At 36.7% G+C, this 18,545-nt stretch overlaps 1 protein-coding gene across 1 annotated transcript in view; it reads right to left on the bottom strand.

Annotated features, from left to right (window-relative positions):
- ADAMTS20 (ADAM metallopeptidase with thrombospondin type 1 motif 20) overlaps positions 1 to 18,545 on the bottom strand; it is a 195,783-nt gene that overhangs the window by 48,398 nt on the left and 128,840 nt on the right. Inside the window, exon 29 of the mRNA XM_081593614.1 lies at positions 3,357 to 3,524. Within this exon, the coding sequence (XP_081449740.1) occupies positions 3,357 to 3,524 (168 nt within the window). The remainder of the gene's footprint in view (positions 1 to 3,356; positions 3,525 to 18,545) is intronic.

Raw genomic sequence — 18,545 nt, 5'->3', positions numbered from 1 at the left:
AGAGGCACTAACCAGTAGATCTGTGAGATTTTTGGAACTCATATCACCTTTGGTTCCAGCTCTGATCTTAAAATACTAGAAAGAAAATGATGGGTCTCTAAGAAGGTGAACCAAGTAAGTGACTGTAGTCACAAGGCTTTTGATTCAATAGCAAGGCCTGAGATTAGGTCCTTTCTAAGCTGTCCAGTAGGTTTCCCTTAATCAAGGGGAGGGGAGAATTCTGAACAATTTTTCCTGAGCATTAAACTATGTTTGGATTGCACTGAACTAGGCATGAGACATGAGGAATCTAACACCAGGCTAGCCTTAAAAACTTGAATTCATAAGTAAAGCTGGTACTCTCAAACGGATAAAATTAGGCGAAAACATAAACAAAAAATGTCTGGTTCCAGAAAGAAGAGAATGAGCCTTTTTTTCTTTTTAAATGATTCTAGTATTTCTGTTGCATCTAATGGCATACATCTGGACCTAGGAGACAAAGAACTCCATGCAGTAATGTTTGTTCCTGTTTGGTTTCAGTCATTAAAATGCATTACTAAATCCTTTCATTAAAAAAATGATATCAAATTCCAAATCAGAAGTGTTAACTTCAAAACTCATTGAGCACCTCTGTGGTCACAATTTGCCAAACAAATCTTTCCATTAGAGGTATAATGTAAAATAGTAATAAAATGAAATTATTTTCTAGTGAGTGCTATTAAAGCAATGTTACAATATATGCAGTCAGAACAAAGTAGAAACCAGTAATTATCTCTTAACTACCTCTGAAATTACACTTCTGTTAAATATATTATTATATGTAGCACAGCGACAGCCTGCAATCGTTAACTCCATGTGGGCACTTTTTATAGAATAAATCAAAAGCCAACAACTTCACAAGTGGTCACTTGTTTCTGGAAGAGTTTTGGGTTCTGTGTGGGTGTATGAAGCTAATTCCTATGACAAGGAAAACCAATTCAAAGAGAAGAATGTCGATTCTGTACAAAAGCATCTGTGTTTTTTTATAGTCTTTACATATTCATATCTGTATCTTAGAACCCCCTGGAATATGTTCCTTTAGTGAATCTTATATAATTTCAGACTTGGTGGCAAGCCAAGGCTGAGTTGTTAGCACCAGTGATTGATTTTCTATTGTAGGACTGGAGGTCAAGGGTCAGGAAGAGTCCCTCATGAATAGCAACCACAGCAGCTGCAAGGCAGCGAAAGAGTCCTGGGGATCACCAGGGATACTGGTGGCCAAAAAGGGAGTCTCTCCCACTCCCCTCCCCCCGCATCTCCCACCTGACGTCAGAATTGAAAGGTTTCTGCCAAGTTCTGGGTGCAGTGCCTTGGAATGTTTACTTCTCCAGTGGAAAGCTGCTTTGTCATTACCCTGCCACATCTTGGTCCAGGTAAAATAAAGCCTACCTCTACTTTAAGCAAAACCACAACATGACAAATGTATAAATTAAGAGATGGCAGGTCCTTTTTTTTCTTTTTTTTGCAACTAAATTGTAGAATTCAAAGTAAGAAGTATGTAGTTCCATACTAAGCTGGGCACTTAGTGAACAAGATATCCATTGTATCTAAGATTTCTAGACCTGTGATAATGCTGAAGAAATAGGGATGGTTAGATAAGTGGTAAAGAACCTTCCTGCCAATGCAGGAGACACAGGAGACACGGGTTCAATCCCTGGATTGGGAAGATCCCTAGGAGGAGGAAATGGCAGCCCAGGCCAGTATTTTTGCCTGAAAACACCCATGGACAGAGGAGCCTGGAGGGCTACAGTCCATGGGGTTGCAAAGAGTTGGACAATTTTGAGCATGCACTCACAAAGACTTTAAACTAAGTCATAGAAGAATTAAGACTTCTTCCAGAGCTCATACTATATGTAAGTAAATAATGGCAAAAATATACGTTAAGAGGTCACCTGGAAATAGATGATGATGAACTAGACTAGAGTGATTGCCATGGGGACACAAGAGTGATTCTGATGGAAGAATTGAGAGAAGCTAGGGAGTAACTAACTGTGGAGTCAAGGGAAACAGGACAGGCCCAGTGTTTCTTGAACGACTTAGTGGGTAGTAGTGTCATTTACTAAATAGAACAGATTAATGTGAAATCTTTTAAATCATGGTCTCTACTAAACCATGAAAAATAATTTCATTTACTGTGTGTGCATGCTCAGTCACTTCAGTCATGTCCGATTCTTTGCAACCCCATGGACTGTAGCCCACCAGACTCCTCTATCCGTGGATTTTCCAGGCAAGAATACTGGAGTGGGTTGCCATGCCCTACTCCAGGGCAATCTTCCCAACTCAGGGATCTAACCCATGTCTCTTGAGTCTCCTGCATTGACAAGTGGATTCTTTTCCAGTAACACCACCTGGGAAGCCTCAATCTCAAGGAGTGAAGGATAAAATTTAGGGGCCCAGGGGAACCCCACTTCCAGTTCCTGTCTGAGCCCCTATCTTCCTAATGTAGCTCCTACATCAGACAGAGACAAGGAAGTTCCATCAGCAGAAGATGGGTTTCTCTTTCCCATGGCAGGACTAGCTCTTTTAAGAGATGGATACATACCCTGAGATACGGCGGCAAGCAGCCAAGTAGCTTTGCTGAAAGCTTAGCCCCACTGAAATCAAGCCTCAGGAAATTATTCTGGTTAACATTTCTGGCCTCATTTATGTTTTTCTCCTCTTTACTATTACCCACGCTGGTCTTTGCTGAACAACCACATTCAAATATACACCTTTCCAAGTTTAGATTTGCAGTTCACCTCTCTGAGTGTGCCAAAGCAAGTACCCATCAGCCTTCTATAACCTGATATTCTTATCCCTGTTCTCATCTCAGTATAAGCTTTGTTTTTGCTGAGTCTTTCCAAGTGTGTCCACTCTGGCCTTAGACCAGCCAGGCTCTCTGGTTCTGTCATGTCCCTAACTCTTAAACCATCTCCAGTTACTATCCATCTGGAACTTATCAGTCCCTTTCCCAAGTTGCTTCCTCAGCTCAAATCCAAGACTTTAGTGTGGTAACAAGGCAGTTACTAAATACCTCAACATATGTATTTTACTGTTAGACCACCTGGAATAATGTTATAATCATTGATAGCCTCCCTGGTATTCAGTAACAGAATTTCTTGTAAACTTTATAGCCCCCAAAATAATCAAGACTAATTTGTTATTAAACTATGAATTTAGCAAACGTGTTAACACTGTATAGTATCAATTCAGAGCACAGTGCAAAAAAAAAAAGTGTAATAGAATAAAACACATTTAGTGGCATAAAAGTTTCAAGGTGATTGAAAGCATGCAGAATGAATTAAGATTTTCTTTTTAAATGCAAAAATACATATATAACCATAAAACACCTTACATACCTCCTTCCATCTGTTGGCTTTCCATGAAGGGCATCGGACAGATCTACAAGCTTTATGCGTTCGAGGTTTCCGTAGATGACTGCAATATTTTTCTTCTAATTTCCCGTGGAATTGGTCAATGCAAAGCACCTCACGATATTTTAAACCTTTACCACAGGAAGCTGAGCACTGGAAGATAAATATGAATGCACTTGATTCATTTTACCTTGACTGATTTATCTATAAGAAGCAGGAAATGAAACAATCAAAGCATCATTGCTTTGATATTTTCATCAAATTAGACTTTGATATTTCTAAGGAGAGAATTTAAAATTTGCCAGTCTGACCTAGACCATAAGTCGATGTTGATATCATAAGGTAACCATTTATTTTATAAAAAGTATTGATTATCTACCACACACCAAGTACTTTTCTGCCACATAAATGCTTTAGATCTTTTAAGGTTAAAAACTATCTGCAACTAACTACCATTACCACACATATTCCAATAAAAAACTTGGTTTCAATTTTGTACGGTCATGCCCTACTCTATCTTTAACCCTATATGTCTTGCCACAGTGTAAACTATGTTTTGAATGTTAAAAAAAAAAACAAACTCTTAATGTAGGAAAATATGAGAAAGCAGAAAATATTTTTTCAATACAGTAATTTATTTGACAGCATTGGGTCTCAATTGTGACATGTTGGATCTTTCATTGCAGTGCACAGACTCTAGTTACAGCACACGACTCGCCAGTTATGGTAAGAGGGGTTAATTGTTTCATAGCATGTGGATCTTAGTTCCACGACCAGGGATTGAACCTGCATCTGCTGCATTGGAAGACAGATTCTTAACCACTGGACCACCAGGGAAATCCTCCAAATTTATTTTTTTTAAGCATGATTCAGTTGAGGTTTTTTTTTTTTTTTAAATCAATCTGACAATGGTATCATTCCAACACAAACCCTCCAAAATATTTAGCAGAAAACTAACTAAAATCTCTGTAAAGATACAGGTTAAAAAATAATTTGGCTTCAGTTTTCAACCAGTTACCATTTTATGAGTGAAGTCAGTGCAGAGGAGAAGAGCTGGGGCTCTAGCATTAAATACCAGCTCTGCCACTTAATAGCTGGGTGACGTTAGGCATATTTCACCCCCTGTCCAAGCATCTGTTTCTTCATTATAAAGATGATAATTTCACCAATATTACTGGTTTATTATGAAGATTAACATAAGATAAAGCATATGGGATGTCTGGTCCCGTTACACATGGTGCGTCCTCAGTGAATATTAGCTTCTCCTACCATTTTCCTTCATAAAGTCTCAGGATGTTGATAATTTTCAGCATGATATATGCACCAGGGAAGAGTTAAGCTAAGAAGACATGGATTCCAGATAACTCCTGTCATTCTTCTGGGATAGCTGGTCACATATGGTTTCATTTAGAAACATATACTGAGTTCTGAGGACATTAGATAATATATTATGCATTTTATGTATGAGTTCAAAGACAGCATATCTAATATAGACTATAAGTTGCTTAAGTATTTTAAATTAAAAAATGAACAGTTTGAGGATAATTTACCTTTATTAGATTTGCAATGCTATATCTCATTTGAATAGGCAATTAATTGAACTTGTTGCCTTGATTATTAAGACTTATTACCATATCTGAGATGTTTTCTTTCACCCCACTCCAGTATTCTTGCCTGGAAAAGCCCATGGATGGAGGAGCCTGGCGGGCTGCAGTCCATGGGGTAGCTAAGAGTCGGACACGACTGAGCGACTTCACTTTTCACTTTCATGCATTGGAGAAGGCAATGGCAACCCACTCCAGTGTTCTTGCCTGGAGAATCCCAGGGACGGCGGAGCCTGGTGGGCTGCCGTCTATGGGGTCGCACAGAGTCGGACACGACTGAAGCGACTTAGCAGCAGCAGCAGCAGCATTAACACCTACACCCTTACGTGTGACTTAAAACATATTTAATTCTGTGTGAATTGCTAACAGATCTTCATAAATTGTATTGTGTTCATTCTTTCTTGCTATTGATGTTCTCTTTCAGATCTATCTTTCTTTATGATGTAATTCTTCTGGCTATTTATCGTAGGCACTCCCCTGCCTGTTTCTTGACTTCAGTGTTTATTTTTTCAAAGAATATAACATATTTTATGCTGTAATATAAAGCATACTAAACTTTTAAAAATCGCATACTGCTGAATACCAGGCATATATTATCAGGGAGTATGCATACATGTTCACACATAGAAGAATGATTTACCAGCAAGGACCTACTGTATAGTACAGAGAACTAAAATACTCAAAATTCTGTATTAACCTATAAGGGAAAAGAACCTGAAAAATAATAGATATACATGTATGTATAACTGAATCACTGTGCTTTACACCTGAAACAAACACAGCATCGAAAATTAACTATACTCGAATTAAAAATATATTAAGCTGCATTTTAAAACATACACACACACACAGACACAGAAAGAAAGTTTTTCTTCTCAGGTTCATATTATTTTTTCTCACTTTTCAATTGTGACCTTTTGAACAAAAGAACATTCATTACTCTCCCTGAATGTCCCTTTTAAACAATAATCATTTGTGAATATTCATGATATGAATGCAGCAATACTTATGGAAGATGGGAAAACATTTATTATTTTATTCTTTCTATGAACATTATTGAGTTTCTACCATACACCAAAAGTAGCATATAAATATAGGTTCATTAAACAACTCTTGTCTTTGATTTATCTTCAAAGCGCTTATAATCCAGATGACACATATCACCTATTAAATGAATAATGCCGGAGTACGTCTTAAATAATGTTACTCAGTAAATATCAGAATAAAAATACAAGACAGTAAAAAACCATTAAAATAATACAATAAAATTTATGATTAAGACAATCATGAAAAATAGCCACTTCTTTATGGGATATTTGGTAAGCACTCAGGAAGATGTGATATTTAAACTCAGTCTTGAAGATGTAGGTTTGTTGATGGACAAAGGTGGATGGTCTTATATATTTGTTTGATGTGTCTTATCCAGACATTGCCCTTGTGTCTCTGTTTTTCAGCATTCTCATAGGTCTTTTATCAGTGCCAAGAATCCAAGAATCTCACAGTACACGTGCAGTAAATTGTTGATATTTCTTATAAGAATGACCAATTCACTTACGAAACTATGTAACACAAGAGGAGACATTAAGCCAAAGATACTACTTTAGAATGAACAATACATTTCCTCTATAAGCAACATCTTTGTATGGAACATAAACTGTGACACTATAGTTCACTACTAAAGTGAAGACTGGCTTCTCCTCATCTAACTCAAAGTCTCCTTTGATTCTTTCTCTTCTTTACTATTCTAATCTGTAGCCAAGACTATCGTTAAACATAATTTTAGGCACACTGCTTTTTTTCTTTGCTCAAGAACTGACAATGTATCCTTATTGTCTTTAATAGTAAACCAAACTTAAACTCTTCTTTGCTTTCTTGATCCACCAAATTTCAGTCAACATCCCTTTTCAACTTCGTATTCTGTTTCTTTTCAACATACAACCTTTGCTTTAATTAGGCATAATACGATTACTTAAGGTGATATTTTCACTCACAATGCCTGATTGATATTATTTCCTTTTACCTGGACTACTCACTTGCCCTGGTGTTTCTAAATAGTGTTTTTAAATATCTTAAAAGTTTAAAGTCAGCACCATGGACACATATCATTCACTTCTCTGAATTCTTCTGTCTCACTCTGCTTTTAGCACTTCATCATTTTCTATTTTTGTCACAGCCTTTGTCTACCCAAAGTTCTAGAGGTCAAGGACCTTTTAGATCACTCAGGTGACCCACAACTGGTAGGTACAATAAATATCAGCTGATTAATTGATGTTGATTCTGGGTGCAAGTTGTTCTAATTTGTTTTTATTAAACTAATTTATTAAAACAGCTTATATTTCCATGAAATATATTCATTGGTATTAAACTCAAGGTCCTCTAGGAAAGATAGACAAAAAATATAAAATCAAAGAATTGCTAAGTAAATTATGCTTCGATAACACTTTTAAAGAACTCTTTCCCCAAGATATGAAAAAGAATAGATACATTATTTTGTCATGTCTGATGAATTTCATGTAGGGATTTAAGTAAGAGAACATGTTATGCAAAGAGTCATGTTTGAGTTGGAATGAGGCAGTCACAGTGTAAATAAGTAGTGAAATATTGCTTTCCTTCTCTCAAACCACAATACATTCTGAGTTGTAAAGATTCTAAAAAATAGCTTATTTGGTAGAAAGACTCAACATGCCCGTTCTTTTCTCTGGGATTCCAGTAATTCTTTTCATTGCTTTTCTCTATTTTATGTCCCTGATACAATTTTATCTCCTTGAAGTTATATTAATACTGTATAACTCATTTCCAGCATGCTTCTCAGAATTTTTTTTCTTTAAAAATCACCTCTACACCTTTGACAGACAATCTCCTTCTGAGACTTTTCCATAAATACTGTAGAGGAGTAGTTACAGGAAGTGGTGACATTAAATACAAGTAACCTGAATTGACTATTCTTATAAATTAGGTGAAGACATGTGCCTATTTAAGGAAAACAGAGCATTTGAAACAAATGTAGAATTTGCAAGGCCTAAAAATGGAATGGAATATCCAGAATTGTTCAGGCTGTATGGAACATTCAATCCCAAGATGGAAAATTGGAATTAATGAGTCCATTCTCACATGATTAACTTTGGAAAAAGTCTAGCTTTTCAAGTGAAGATGTATATAATGACAGAATAAGATTCCTTCCAATAGTATAAATGCGGACTATTGCTCTGTTTGTTTACATATAAGGATACTATAGAAGAATAAATAGACAATTTGTGAGAAACTTGTTGATTAATTCTACAAACTTAAATTGCAAGACAAAATAAAATAAGGAAATGAAGTTTATCTAGCTCCAGTTCTAGGAAATGGGAAACCATGGGTGTGTGTGTGTGCGTGCATGCTTGTGCACACACGCGCACGTGCATTAGACTTTTGTAAATTTTAATGGTGATCTAGGTCTCTATCATCTCTGAAAGTAGTGGGAAACATACTGATACTGGGTCAATTAGTTTGTATCTTAATTAGGAAAGAAAATAGCCCTGAAAAGTAATTATTACACTGTGCATTAGCCATGTGTAAACTTCCTTTTATTGACAACAAACTGGGTGACTTTGGGTAATTTTTTAAATCTCATTCAACCTCTATTTTTCATATGTAATATTAGTAAAAGAATAACTATTACATATAAATGTCTGGGTAAAGGTAAGGAATGGAGGAGGAAATGGCAACCCACTCCATTATTCTTGCCTGCAAACTTCCACAGACAGAGGAGCCTGGCAGGCTACATACAGCCCATGGGGTCACAGAGAGTCGAACACAACTGAGCACATGTCATGACATGACACAAGGGTGAGGAGAAAGGGATTTTTTAAACAAGAGAAATGACCAAACTCAGAAAACTCTAAAGAATTTATAAAGCTTAGAAAAATGTAAAAATAAATTAAAATTAATAAACAATCCCGCAAAATATAATGTTGATTACATGAAGGACAACCTTGAAAATGTCTCTCATAATGTAAAAGAGACTGGGAAGATGATGTAAAGAATATTGTTTCCTGGAAAATGCTTTGCTCATCCCCAGATCAGGACCTTTGTACATGTCACTTCCTCCAATTCTAACACCTTTCTTCCATTGCATCCCTACAAATTTTTCAATGCTAAATTTTAAATCACATTCCCTCACTCCTTTCCTGATATCAGAGCCCAGATTAGATTAGGAATGGCTCTTACACAGCTTTTATACCTCAATACTCAGTTACCTGTTCCATGTCTCATTTACCTGCTAGACTATAAATTCTCCTGAGAACAGACCTACTGTAAGAAATCACGAAAAATAGAAAGAACCCATAATCACTTGTTTCTAATTAAATGTGTTATGAACTATTCTTCTTCTCAAAGGAAGAAGTAATTCCTGTGTACCATGAACCATAGGTCTTCTAAAATAATAGCTATTTCACTGGTGGTACATGAGCTGATTTAGATGATATGTTTTAAATTTAATGTTTATTTTACATAGCAATGGTCACCCTCAATTTTAGCTAAGAAGTAGATTAAAAAAAAAAGAACGTAAAGTTTGGCCTACTAAATAACAAGTGAAGTCAAAGTTAAGTGTAAGAATTAATTATTAATTATTTTAATTAAGTTTGACTAGAAGGAGCCTGGCGGACTACAGGCCATGGGGTTGCAAAGAGTCGGACAAGATGGAGTGACTAACATACAATTTATAAATACATTTAGAGAAGTATGTAGACTAGAAATTTGACTAGAAACGTTTATTTCAATGCTCCTGCATAGTGTTCTCTATGAACGAAGGAATATACTTTTGTTTCTATGTTCCTTATGTAAACTTTAGCTAAATAACTCTAAGGATAAGTATTAAAACTGACATTTGATTCTTTATATTAGAAAATTATTATTATAAATACCTAATATTAGAAAAGAGCTCTAACATCAACTGCAAGTTCTATATTAAATGTTTTTAATGACTATCAAGATAAGCAACCAATCAGTGAAAGGACAGATTTTAAAGAAAAACTCAGCAATTCATATAGATTCTTGGTTTTCAATTTAAAATTTCTAAATTAATTAGATATATAGCCCAAATAATTTCCAGTTTTCTAAATGGACTTCAGTCAGTAAATTTGGTGATGAACCCATTTTTAAAGTGAGCAGAGTTAGTCATTCATGGTCAATTCATCATAGCTAGAAGTATCTTGTAACAATAAAAGTACAGCTTCCTTAACATTCTTCTTCAATTGCTGATAAGGAAAATATTAAACCATTATCAAAATTTGACAGGACTATTGTAAACATTTTATTCAATATTACACTTTTTCACAAACCATTTCAGGGATGGTTAAAGTTACGACATTGGTTTTTCAGCTATCAGAAATACCTTGACTTTAGTTTTGTAATGATGTTATACAAAAAATGATTAACAAAAAAATATAAAACTGAATATAAATAAGTTGAAAGTGAAAGTGTTAGTCACTTAGTCATGTCTGACTCTGCGACCACATGGACTGTAGCTCTCCAGGCTCCTCTGTCTATGGCATTCTCCATGCAAGAATACTGGAGTAGGTAGCCTTTCCCTTCTCTGGGGGATCTCCCCGATCCAGGAATCGAACCCAGGTCTCCCACATTGCAGGCAGATTCTTTACCATCTGAGTCACAAGGGAAGCCCTATTAATCAATTATCTTTGCTTTTCAAAATTTTTGGAATTTTCTGATTGTTTTTCGAAACTAATTCTTAAGTTATTAGGCTATCTGATGAAGAAAATATTTTTTACTTTATTTCTAGATATTGCATCACCTCTTTGTTTCATATACATCAAGCTTCACAGTCATTCGTTGAAAAAGTAAAAGCTCACAACCAGATGACTGGATGTCATGTCTACCTGATTGCTTATGGTATAGCAGATATTAGCTAATTTCTTCAGACAACCGAGAAAAATCTACTACCAAGTGACAAAGGGGTTCACACAGAGTCTGTTTTAGGAGAGCTAAACTCACAGAAATGCGATCATTCAATACACCTTCTTACTACAAACCCAAAATCTTTTCCATCAAGACAAGTGCAACTGAATGAGAAGCATCAATTTACAAGGAATAAAACGGAGTGATGTAGATTTAAACACAAACATATCATAGTAGCTAAAACATAATCAGGTATTTGAAATGTCTTTCTTGAAATAATTTGAGAGGATTAGTTGCTGTTTTTCTTAGTCCTTGTGGCAACTCCAAAAGTACCAATGGATTTCTCACTGTAGGAATATGTATTATTTATCTTTGTTTTGTACTTTTCAAACCTAAACTATCATATACTTCTGTAGCAAAGCTAAATTTAAAATTTTTTTCATGGGATATTTTTAACCATTTTTCTAGAGAATTTTTGAGAATGACATTTTGGTGATCATGTTAAATGTCTCTGTAACGCTTATGAAACAAAAGATTTGTCTACGAAATGACATATTACAAAGGGAAATAATAGAGCTTCAGGTCAAACAGATCAGAAATTAGATATCCTGTTGAATAAAACACTATATATGTTTCATTTTTTCTTTCTGATTTTTAAGAATGAAGACGCTAAACAAACAAGAGAAACAAAAACAGGCCAACCTAAACCCAGGAGCAGCATGTTTTTTGAAATTTCAGGAAGCCAGTGATAACTATCTGTCTAAGAGAAAAGCCCCACTACAGAAAAACTGTGGGTTTCCCAGGTGGCACTAGTGGTAAAAAAAAACAAAAAACAAAAACCAAAAAACCCCTGCTGCCAATGAAGGAGACACAAGAGATATGGATTTGATCTCTGCGGCAGGAAGATCTCCTGGAGGAGTGCATAGCAATGCACTCCACCATTCTTGCCTGGAGAATCCCGCGGACAGAGGAGCCTGGGGGGCAACAGTCCATAGTGTCACAGAGAGTTGGACACAACTGAAGCAACTTAGCACTCATGCATGCACGGAAAAATTTTAGATATGAATTTTGTACTTTTTTTGTACAATTTTGTTCTTGCCTGGAGAATCCCAGGGACAGAGGAGCCTGGTGGGCTGCCGTCTATGGGGTCACACAGAGTTGGACACGACTGAAGCGACTTAGCATGCATGAATGCATTGGAGAAGGAAATGGCAACCCAATCTAGTATTCTTGCCTGGAGAATCCTGTGGACGGAGGAGCCTGGTGGGCTGCTGTCCATGGGGTCGCATCGAGTCGGACACGACTGAAGCGACTTAGCATTTGTACAACTACTTTGTAATTAAGAGCGTTCCCTACAATGGTAGAATACTATTTAAAATTGAGCTCCTAAATTATTAGAGAAGTAAAACATTAACATAGCAAGAAACAGCCAAAGTATAGTAGAGTATCTCTGTGTTTAAACAGAAGCACACACACAAAAAGTCAAAATATGCATATTAAATGTAGTGTCAACTCTATAAAATAGTACTGCTACTGTTCCTTTAATTCAATGCATATGTGCAGTAAGGAGTAAGATACTAAATCTATCAACAGGGACCCCATTCATAGTATTTCCTGAAAAATTATACTTAGAGTTTTAAAGTTTAATGGAGTCTGAAAATTTCCTTTTTAACCTGTTACAGACACCCTTTGACTATGTAGCTTTAACAACCCAAGACAGCATTTGGTTTCTAAAACATGTACTAGTGAACTATTTCATTCAGTTGTACTGCATCTGATTATATTTAAAATTTGCAAATTCAGACATCTAAAATATTTCAAGTCAGGTTTATTTGCAAAGATATTTGAGTTTCAACTTAAAGGATAAAGAAACTTATGCTTAATAACAAACATATCCAATAAATGTTCACTACATTTATATCATCATAAAATTAGAACATTTTAATTTCTATTTCATGTTCTAAAATTTTATTTTTGAGTATATGTATATATTTATGTACACACAAAAAACTACATTTACAGTTCAAAGCTAATCAATGCAACATGATTATCTCATGCATAATTCATTTGGCTAATTCAGTTGTAAGTAATGTCTAAAGATAATATACTATAATATGGAAAAGTTTTGTGATTATTTTCATTTTTAAATGTAAAACCCAAAGCAAAATTGCATTAACTCAAACAAGTACTTTATACAGAAATTTTCACTTATCATACATTATTTTCCACACACAAATATTAGAAAAACAGAATGAAAAATCATCCCAGTAAATGATAACTAAAATATTCAATAATTGGATTCATTTTTTTCAACAATAAGACTTGACAAACAATCATTACAAACCCAGAAACATAAGTTACAGAACTCAGGTTTACTGTGCTAGAAGCAACAGTAAATGTAATTCTAATTCAAAACAAAAGCACTATTTGTAGCAAAATATTATCAAGAAAAACTGCTATTAATTTAAAGCTTATAGTTTATTGTTTTAACTTTCTGTCTACTAGTATGGTTTGTGTGTATTACAAAGGAGTAATGCACATTTCAGACTCCTATAAAATCTGCTTAGCAAGTGGAACTCATCTAAAGAGTTCCTGTTCAGAGATTTTATTGACTCTCTGAGTAAAACAAATCTTTACAATTATATGGCCACAGGACTGGAAAAGGTCAGTTTTCATTCCAATCCCTAAGAAAGGCAATGCCAAAGAATGCTCAAACTACCACACAATTGCACTCATCTCATACACTATTAAAGTAATGCTCAAAATTCTCCAAGCCAGGCTTCAACAGTACGTGAACCGTGAACTTCCACATGTTCAAGCTGTATTTAGAAAAGGCAGAGGAACCAGAGATCGAATTGCCAACAACTGTTGGATCATTGAAAAAGAGAGTTCCAGAAAGACATCTATTTCTGCTTTACTGACTATTCCAAAGCCTTTGATTGTGTGGATCACAACAAACTGTGGAAAATTCTTCAAGAGATGGGAATACCAGACCACCTGACCTGCCTCTTGAGAAACCTGTATGCAGGTCAGGAAGCAACAGTTAGAACTGGACATGAAACAACAGACTTGTTCCAAATCAGGAAAGGAGTACATCAAGGCTGTATATTGTCACTCTGCTTATTTAACTTATATACAGAGTACAAGAGAAACTGGGCTGGAGGAAGCACAAGCTGGAATCAAGATTGCTGGGAGAAATATCAATAACCTCAGATATGCAGATGACACCACCCTTATGGCAGAAAGGGAAGAAGAACTAAAGAGCCTCTTGATGAAAGTGAAAGAGGAGAGTGAAAAAGTTGGCTTAAAACTCAACATTCAGAAAACTAAGATCATGGCATCTGGTCCCATTACTTCATGGCAAATAGATAGGGAACAGTGGAAACAGTGGTAGAGACTTTATTTTTTTGGACTCCAAAATCACTGCAGATGGCGACTGCAGCCATGAAATTAAAAGACACTTACTCTTTAGAAGAAAAGTTATGACCAACCTAGACATCATATTAAAAAGCAGAGATATTACTTTGCTAACAAAAATTTGTCTGCTTTCCAGTAGTCATGTATGGATGTGAGAGTTGGACTATAAAGAAAGCTGAGTGCCGAAGAATTGATGCTTTTGAACTGTGGTGTTGGAGAAGACTCTTGAGAGTCCATTGGACAGCAAGGGGATCCAACCAGTTCATCCTAAAGGTGATCAGTCCTGAGTGTTCATTGGAAGGACTGGTGCTGAAGTTGAAACTCCAATACTTTGGTCACCTGGTATGAAGAACTGACTCACTGAAAAAGACCCTGATGCTGGGAAAGATTGAAGTCAGGAAGAGAAGGGGACAATAGAGGATGAGATGGTTGGATGGCATCACCGAGTCAATGGAATTGAGTTTGAGTAAACTCTGGGAGTTGGTGATGAATAGGGAGGCCTGGTGTGCTGCAGTCCATGGGGTCGCAGACAGTCAGACACTACTGAGGGACTGAACTGACTGAACTGAGAGAAAAAACGTTATTGTCAATACGAGACTATTATAAATCTTGTCTAATTTTAACAATTTGTTACCCGCCATTATTGTGCATTTACTTTTTCTTGATGTTTTAATACAAATGACAACAACTGGGACGTTACTTTTGTTCGATGGTATGGCACATTCCATGATGCAAACCCACTCCTATTTTATCCCCTGGGAGCTTACATTCAGAACCATAAACATCCACTTTCCTGAATGGAACAAAGCAGAAAACTATTCAGTATGAGTGGACCATAAAAAGTTAAGGAGATCAGAAAAATAACTGATACCTTTGAAAATATATTGACTTTCAAGGCATTACTTACTATGGTAACATTTACAAAGTTCTTAAAGTCAAGTGCTAACAAAATAGCAGAATTTACCATTTCAAGATTCTTCAAATGTTTTTGCACTAGCTGTGGGAGTTAACAGAAGTCAGGCCAAGAAGTTTGCTTTCCAGGAGGGTTATAAGGGTCTGAAAAAAAATATGTGCCAAGAACTCTCCAAAGAGGAATAAAAACTGAGCTCTATGAAGGCTTTGATAAGGGAAAAGTCAAAGTTGAAATTAAAGGAACAATACCCACAGCACCTATTTATGTCTATTTGTCATATCAATACAACTGGTGAGAGAGTGCTATAGGGATTAATTCTGAGTGATTTTAAGCTAATTTTGAAATTATCTTGATCAGACAAAAGTAAATTATTTATGTCAAAATTTAAGGTTGGGTTTTATAGCTTTTACTACTGTGGTGTGAAAATAGAATAATAAAAAAGACATGGGATTAGAATCACAGACCTACACTTGAACCTCAGCTGCCAGCTGTTGAACAGCCTTGGGCTGGATGCTTAACCTTGCTGGCCCTCAGTTTTCTCATCATAAAGCGGCAAGAACAATACCTGTAGCTCAGGCTGGTTGTGAGATTAAAGGTAATAACGGATGAATGAATCTAAAACAGTGTTTGACACAATACTCTAAAGTCATATTAAACCTCTGTTCCCCTGTCTTTTTCCTTCCTTTCCCAGATCCTCAGGAAACATAAAATAGGTCCTGAGAATACAATCTATGGTGTAGGTTTCCTACTAAACACTTGAATGGAACAGGTGCATTATTCAACGCTCTTACATTTACAACTCATTCATAGATGTGAGAAGGAGGGTAACCACTTCGAGTGAATTTCAGTAAGACCCTCTCTCGTTTTTCCTGCAAAAAAAATTCTGTTTACTAAGATACTGAAAAACACATCAGACATACCTCAAGTTATTTCAGAGTGGAGAGAAAGAAGAGAAAGTAGAATAGAAGGTGAATAGACATATGGTCAAAAAACCATAATCAGTTTCCATTTAAAATGGTGGAGTGATCATATGTATTCATTTCCCCTCCCTGATCGATTTTCTTTTTCAACCCACAATATCAAAGTAAATAAAATATATTTGGAAGATGCAAGAAGAGAAAAGAAGACCATGTGAAGCAAGACAACCTTGTACCAGCAGGACCACTGAGTGGCTCAGTACCTGGATGCCACAAGGAATGCTACAACTCCTCCACTCCTCTTTAGGCAGTGAGTGAAAATCGCTCAATCCTGTCTGACTCTGCAACCCCATGGACTATACAGTCAATGGAATTCTCCAGGCCAGAATACTAGAGTGGGTAGCCTTTCCCTTCTCCAGGAGATCTTCCCAACCCAGGGTTCGAACCAGGTCTCCCGCATTGCAGGTGGATTCTTTACCATTTGAGCCACAAGGGAAGCCCAAGAGTACTGGAGTAGGTAGCCTGTCCCTTCACCAGCGGATCTTCCGACCCATGATTCAAACCGGCGTCTCCTACATTGCAGGTGGATTCTTTACCAACTGAGCTATGAGGGTAGATTAGGGGTTTATTCTACAGAGAGGTCAAACGTGGAAGCCCCAGAGCTGAGGATGCTGGAGGACGAATAAGGGAATTCTGCACAATGAATTCTTGACCCTTGGTCTCTCGGCGTGTAGTACTCTTGCTCACAGGCAAGGCATTCCAGGGTCCTTCTTTGGGAAACAGAGTCTCCAAGAGAAAAGATCTAAAATAGTGACTGTATGGAGAAGGCAATGGCAACCCACTCCAGTACTCTTGCCTGGAAAATCCCATGGACAGTGGAGCCTAGTAGGCTGCAGTCCATGGGGTCGCTAAGTCAGACACGACTGAGCGACTTCACTTTCACTTTTCTCTTTCATGCATTGAAGAAGGAAATGGCAACCCATTCCAGTGTTCTTGCCTGGAGAATCCCAGAGACGGGGGAGCCTGGTGGGCTGCCATCTATGGGGTTGCACAGAGTCGGACACGACTGAAGCGTCTTAGCAGCAGCAGCAGCAGTGACTTACAGGGAAAATCACCAGCCAAGAATGCAGTTTTATATTAATTCTCTATTGCCTAACTCTTAAGTAAGAATGAGCTGCAGAGGATTATCAACTTTAAGGGGGGAAAAAAAAAAAACTTCTTTAGGAAAACCAGAAAACCACTCCCACTCTTACCCTAAAAAAAGGGGGGTCCAAAGGATAAAGAGACAATTAAGAGAAACTCTCCCCTCAAAAAACAGTTATTAATGAGAGGTAGACTAGATGTTATATGGACAAAAGAATAGACTAGTATGACCCCAAACAATGAGAAGGCAAGAAAAGACTTGGAATAATTAAACATATATAACATTAATAATTCAAGAGATGGCTTAGACATTGACAAAGTTTCCCATTAAGTAAAACCAAATGATAGCGATAGAAAATAAGATAATAAAAACAAAAGAACTAGAGGATCAATTCAAAAACTCTAATATTCAATGAGAAAGAGTTGAAGAAAAGAAAAAGAAAATAGTTGCATAGATATTACCAAAGAAATAATAAAATTGATTTCCTCAGCACGAATCTCCTTAATGAAAAGGCCTATAGAATGCCTATGGGTTCCCCTGGTGGCTCAGATGATAAAGAATCCACCTGCAGTACAGGAGACCTGGGTTCAATCCCTGGGTGGGGAAGATCCCCAGAGAAAGGAATGGCAACCCACTCCAGTATTCTTGCCTGGAGAAATTCCATGGACAGAGGAGCCTGGCGAGATACAGTCCATGGGGTCACAGAGTCGGACATGACCGAGTGACTAAGCACAGCACATAGCATAGCATAGAATGCCTAACAAACTGAATTTTAAACACACACACACACACACACACACACACACACTAAGCCATTTCACGCAATATCAGAACAACAAGGACAAGGATACCAAAAGTCTCAGTGGCATAGGTACGGAGTCAAAGGAGCTTACAACAAGGATTCAGAATCACCAGATTTCTCAAAAGGCTAAAGAATAAGATAATGCCTTAAAATTCTGAGGGAAATTATTTTTCTGCTAGAATTCTATAACTGGCCAAGTTACCAAGGAAATATGAGGACTGACTAAAGACATTTTCAGATTTGCACAAAAGGAAAAATGACTCTCCCATTTTTCATCTTTCAAGAAGGTACAGGGAAAAGTGTTTTCATATAAAAGAGTAAATAAAAAAAAGGATATGAGATGCAAGAAAAAGTCATCAAAATAGAAATTGAGTGAAAAGACCTCACAGGATGAGAGAATGATCAGCAAGGTTAAGTTCATCCTAACCAGATCAGAGGGAGAAGATCTGGGGGTAAGTGGCTCTGGGAGGAGTTTAGGAAAG

This window comes from Giraffa tippelskirchi, chromosome 4 (genome assembly GCF_054371585.1).
Source record: "Giraffa tippelskirchi isolate mGirTip1 chromosome 4, T2T-mGirTip1v1.2.pri, whole genome shotgun sequence".
Lineage (NCBI taxonomy): Eukaryota > Metazoa > Chordata > Mammalia > Artiodactyla > Giraffidae > Giraffa > Giraffa tippelskirchi.
The sequence above is the reverse complement of the archived record's forward strand: the minus strand, read 5'-3'. Positions and strand labels throughout refer to the sequence as shown.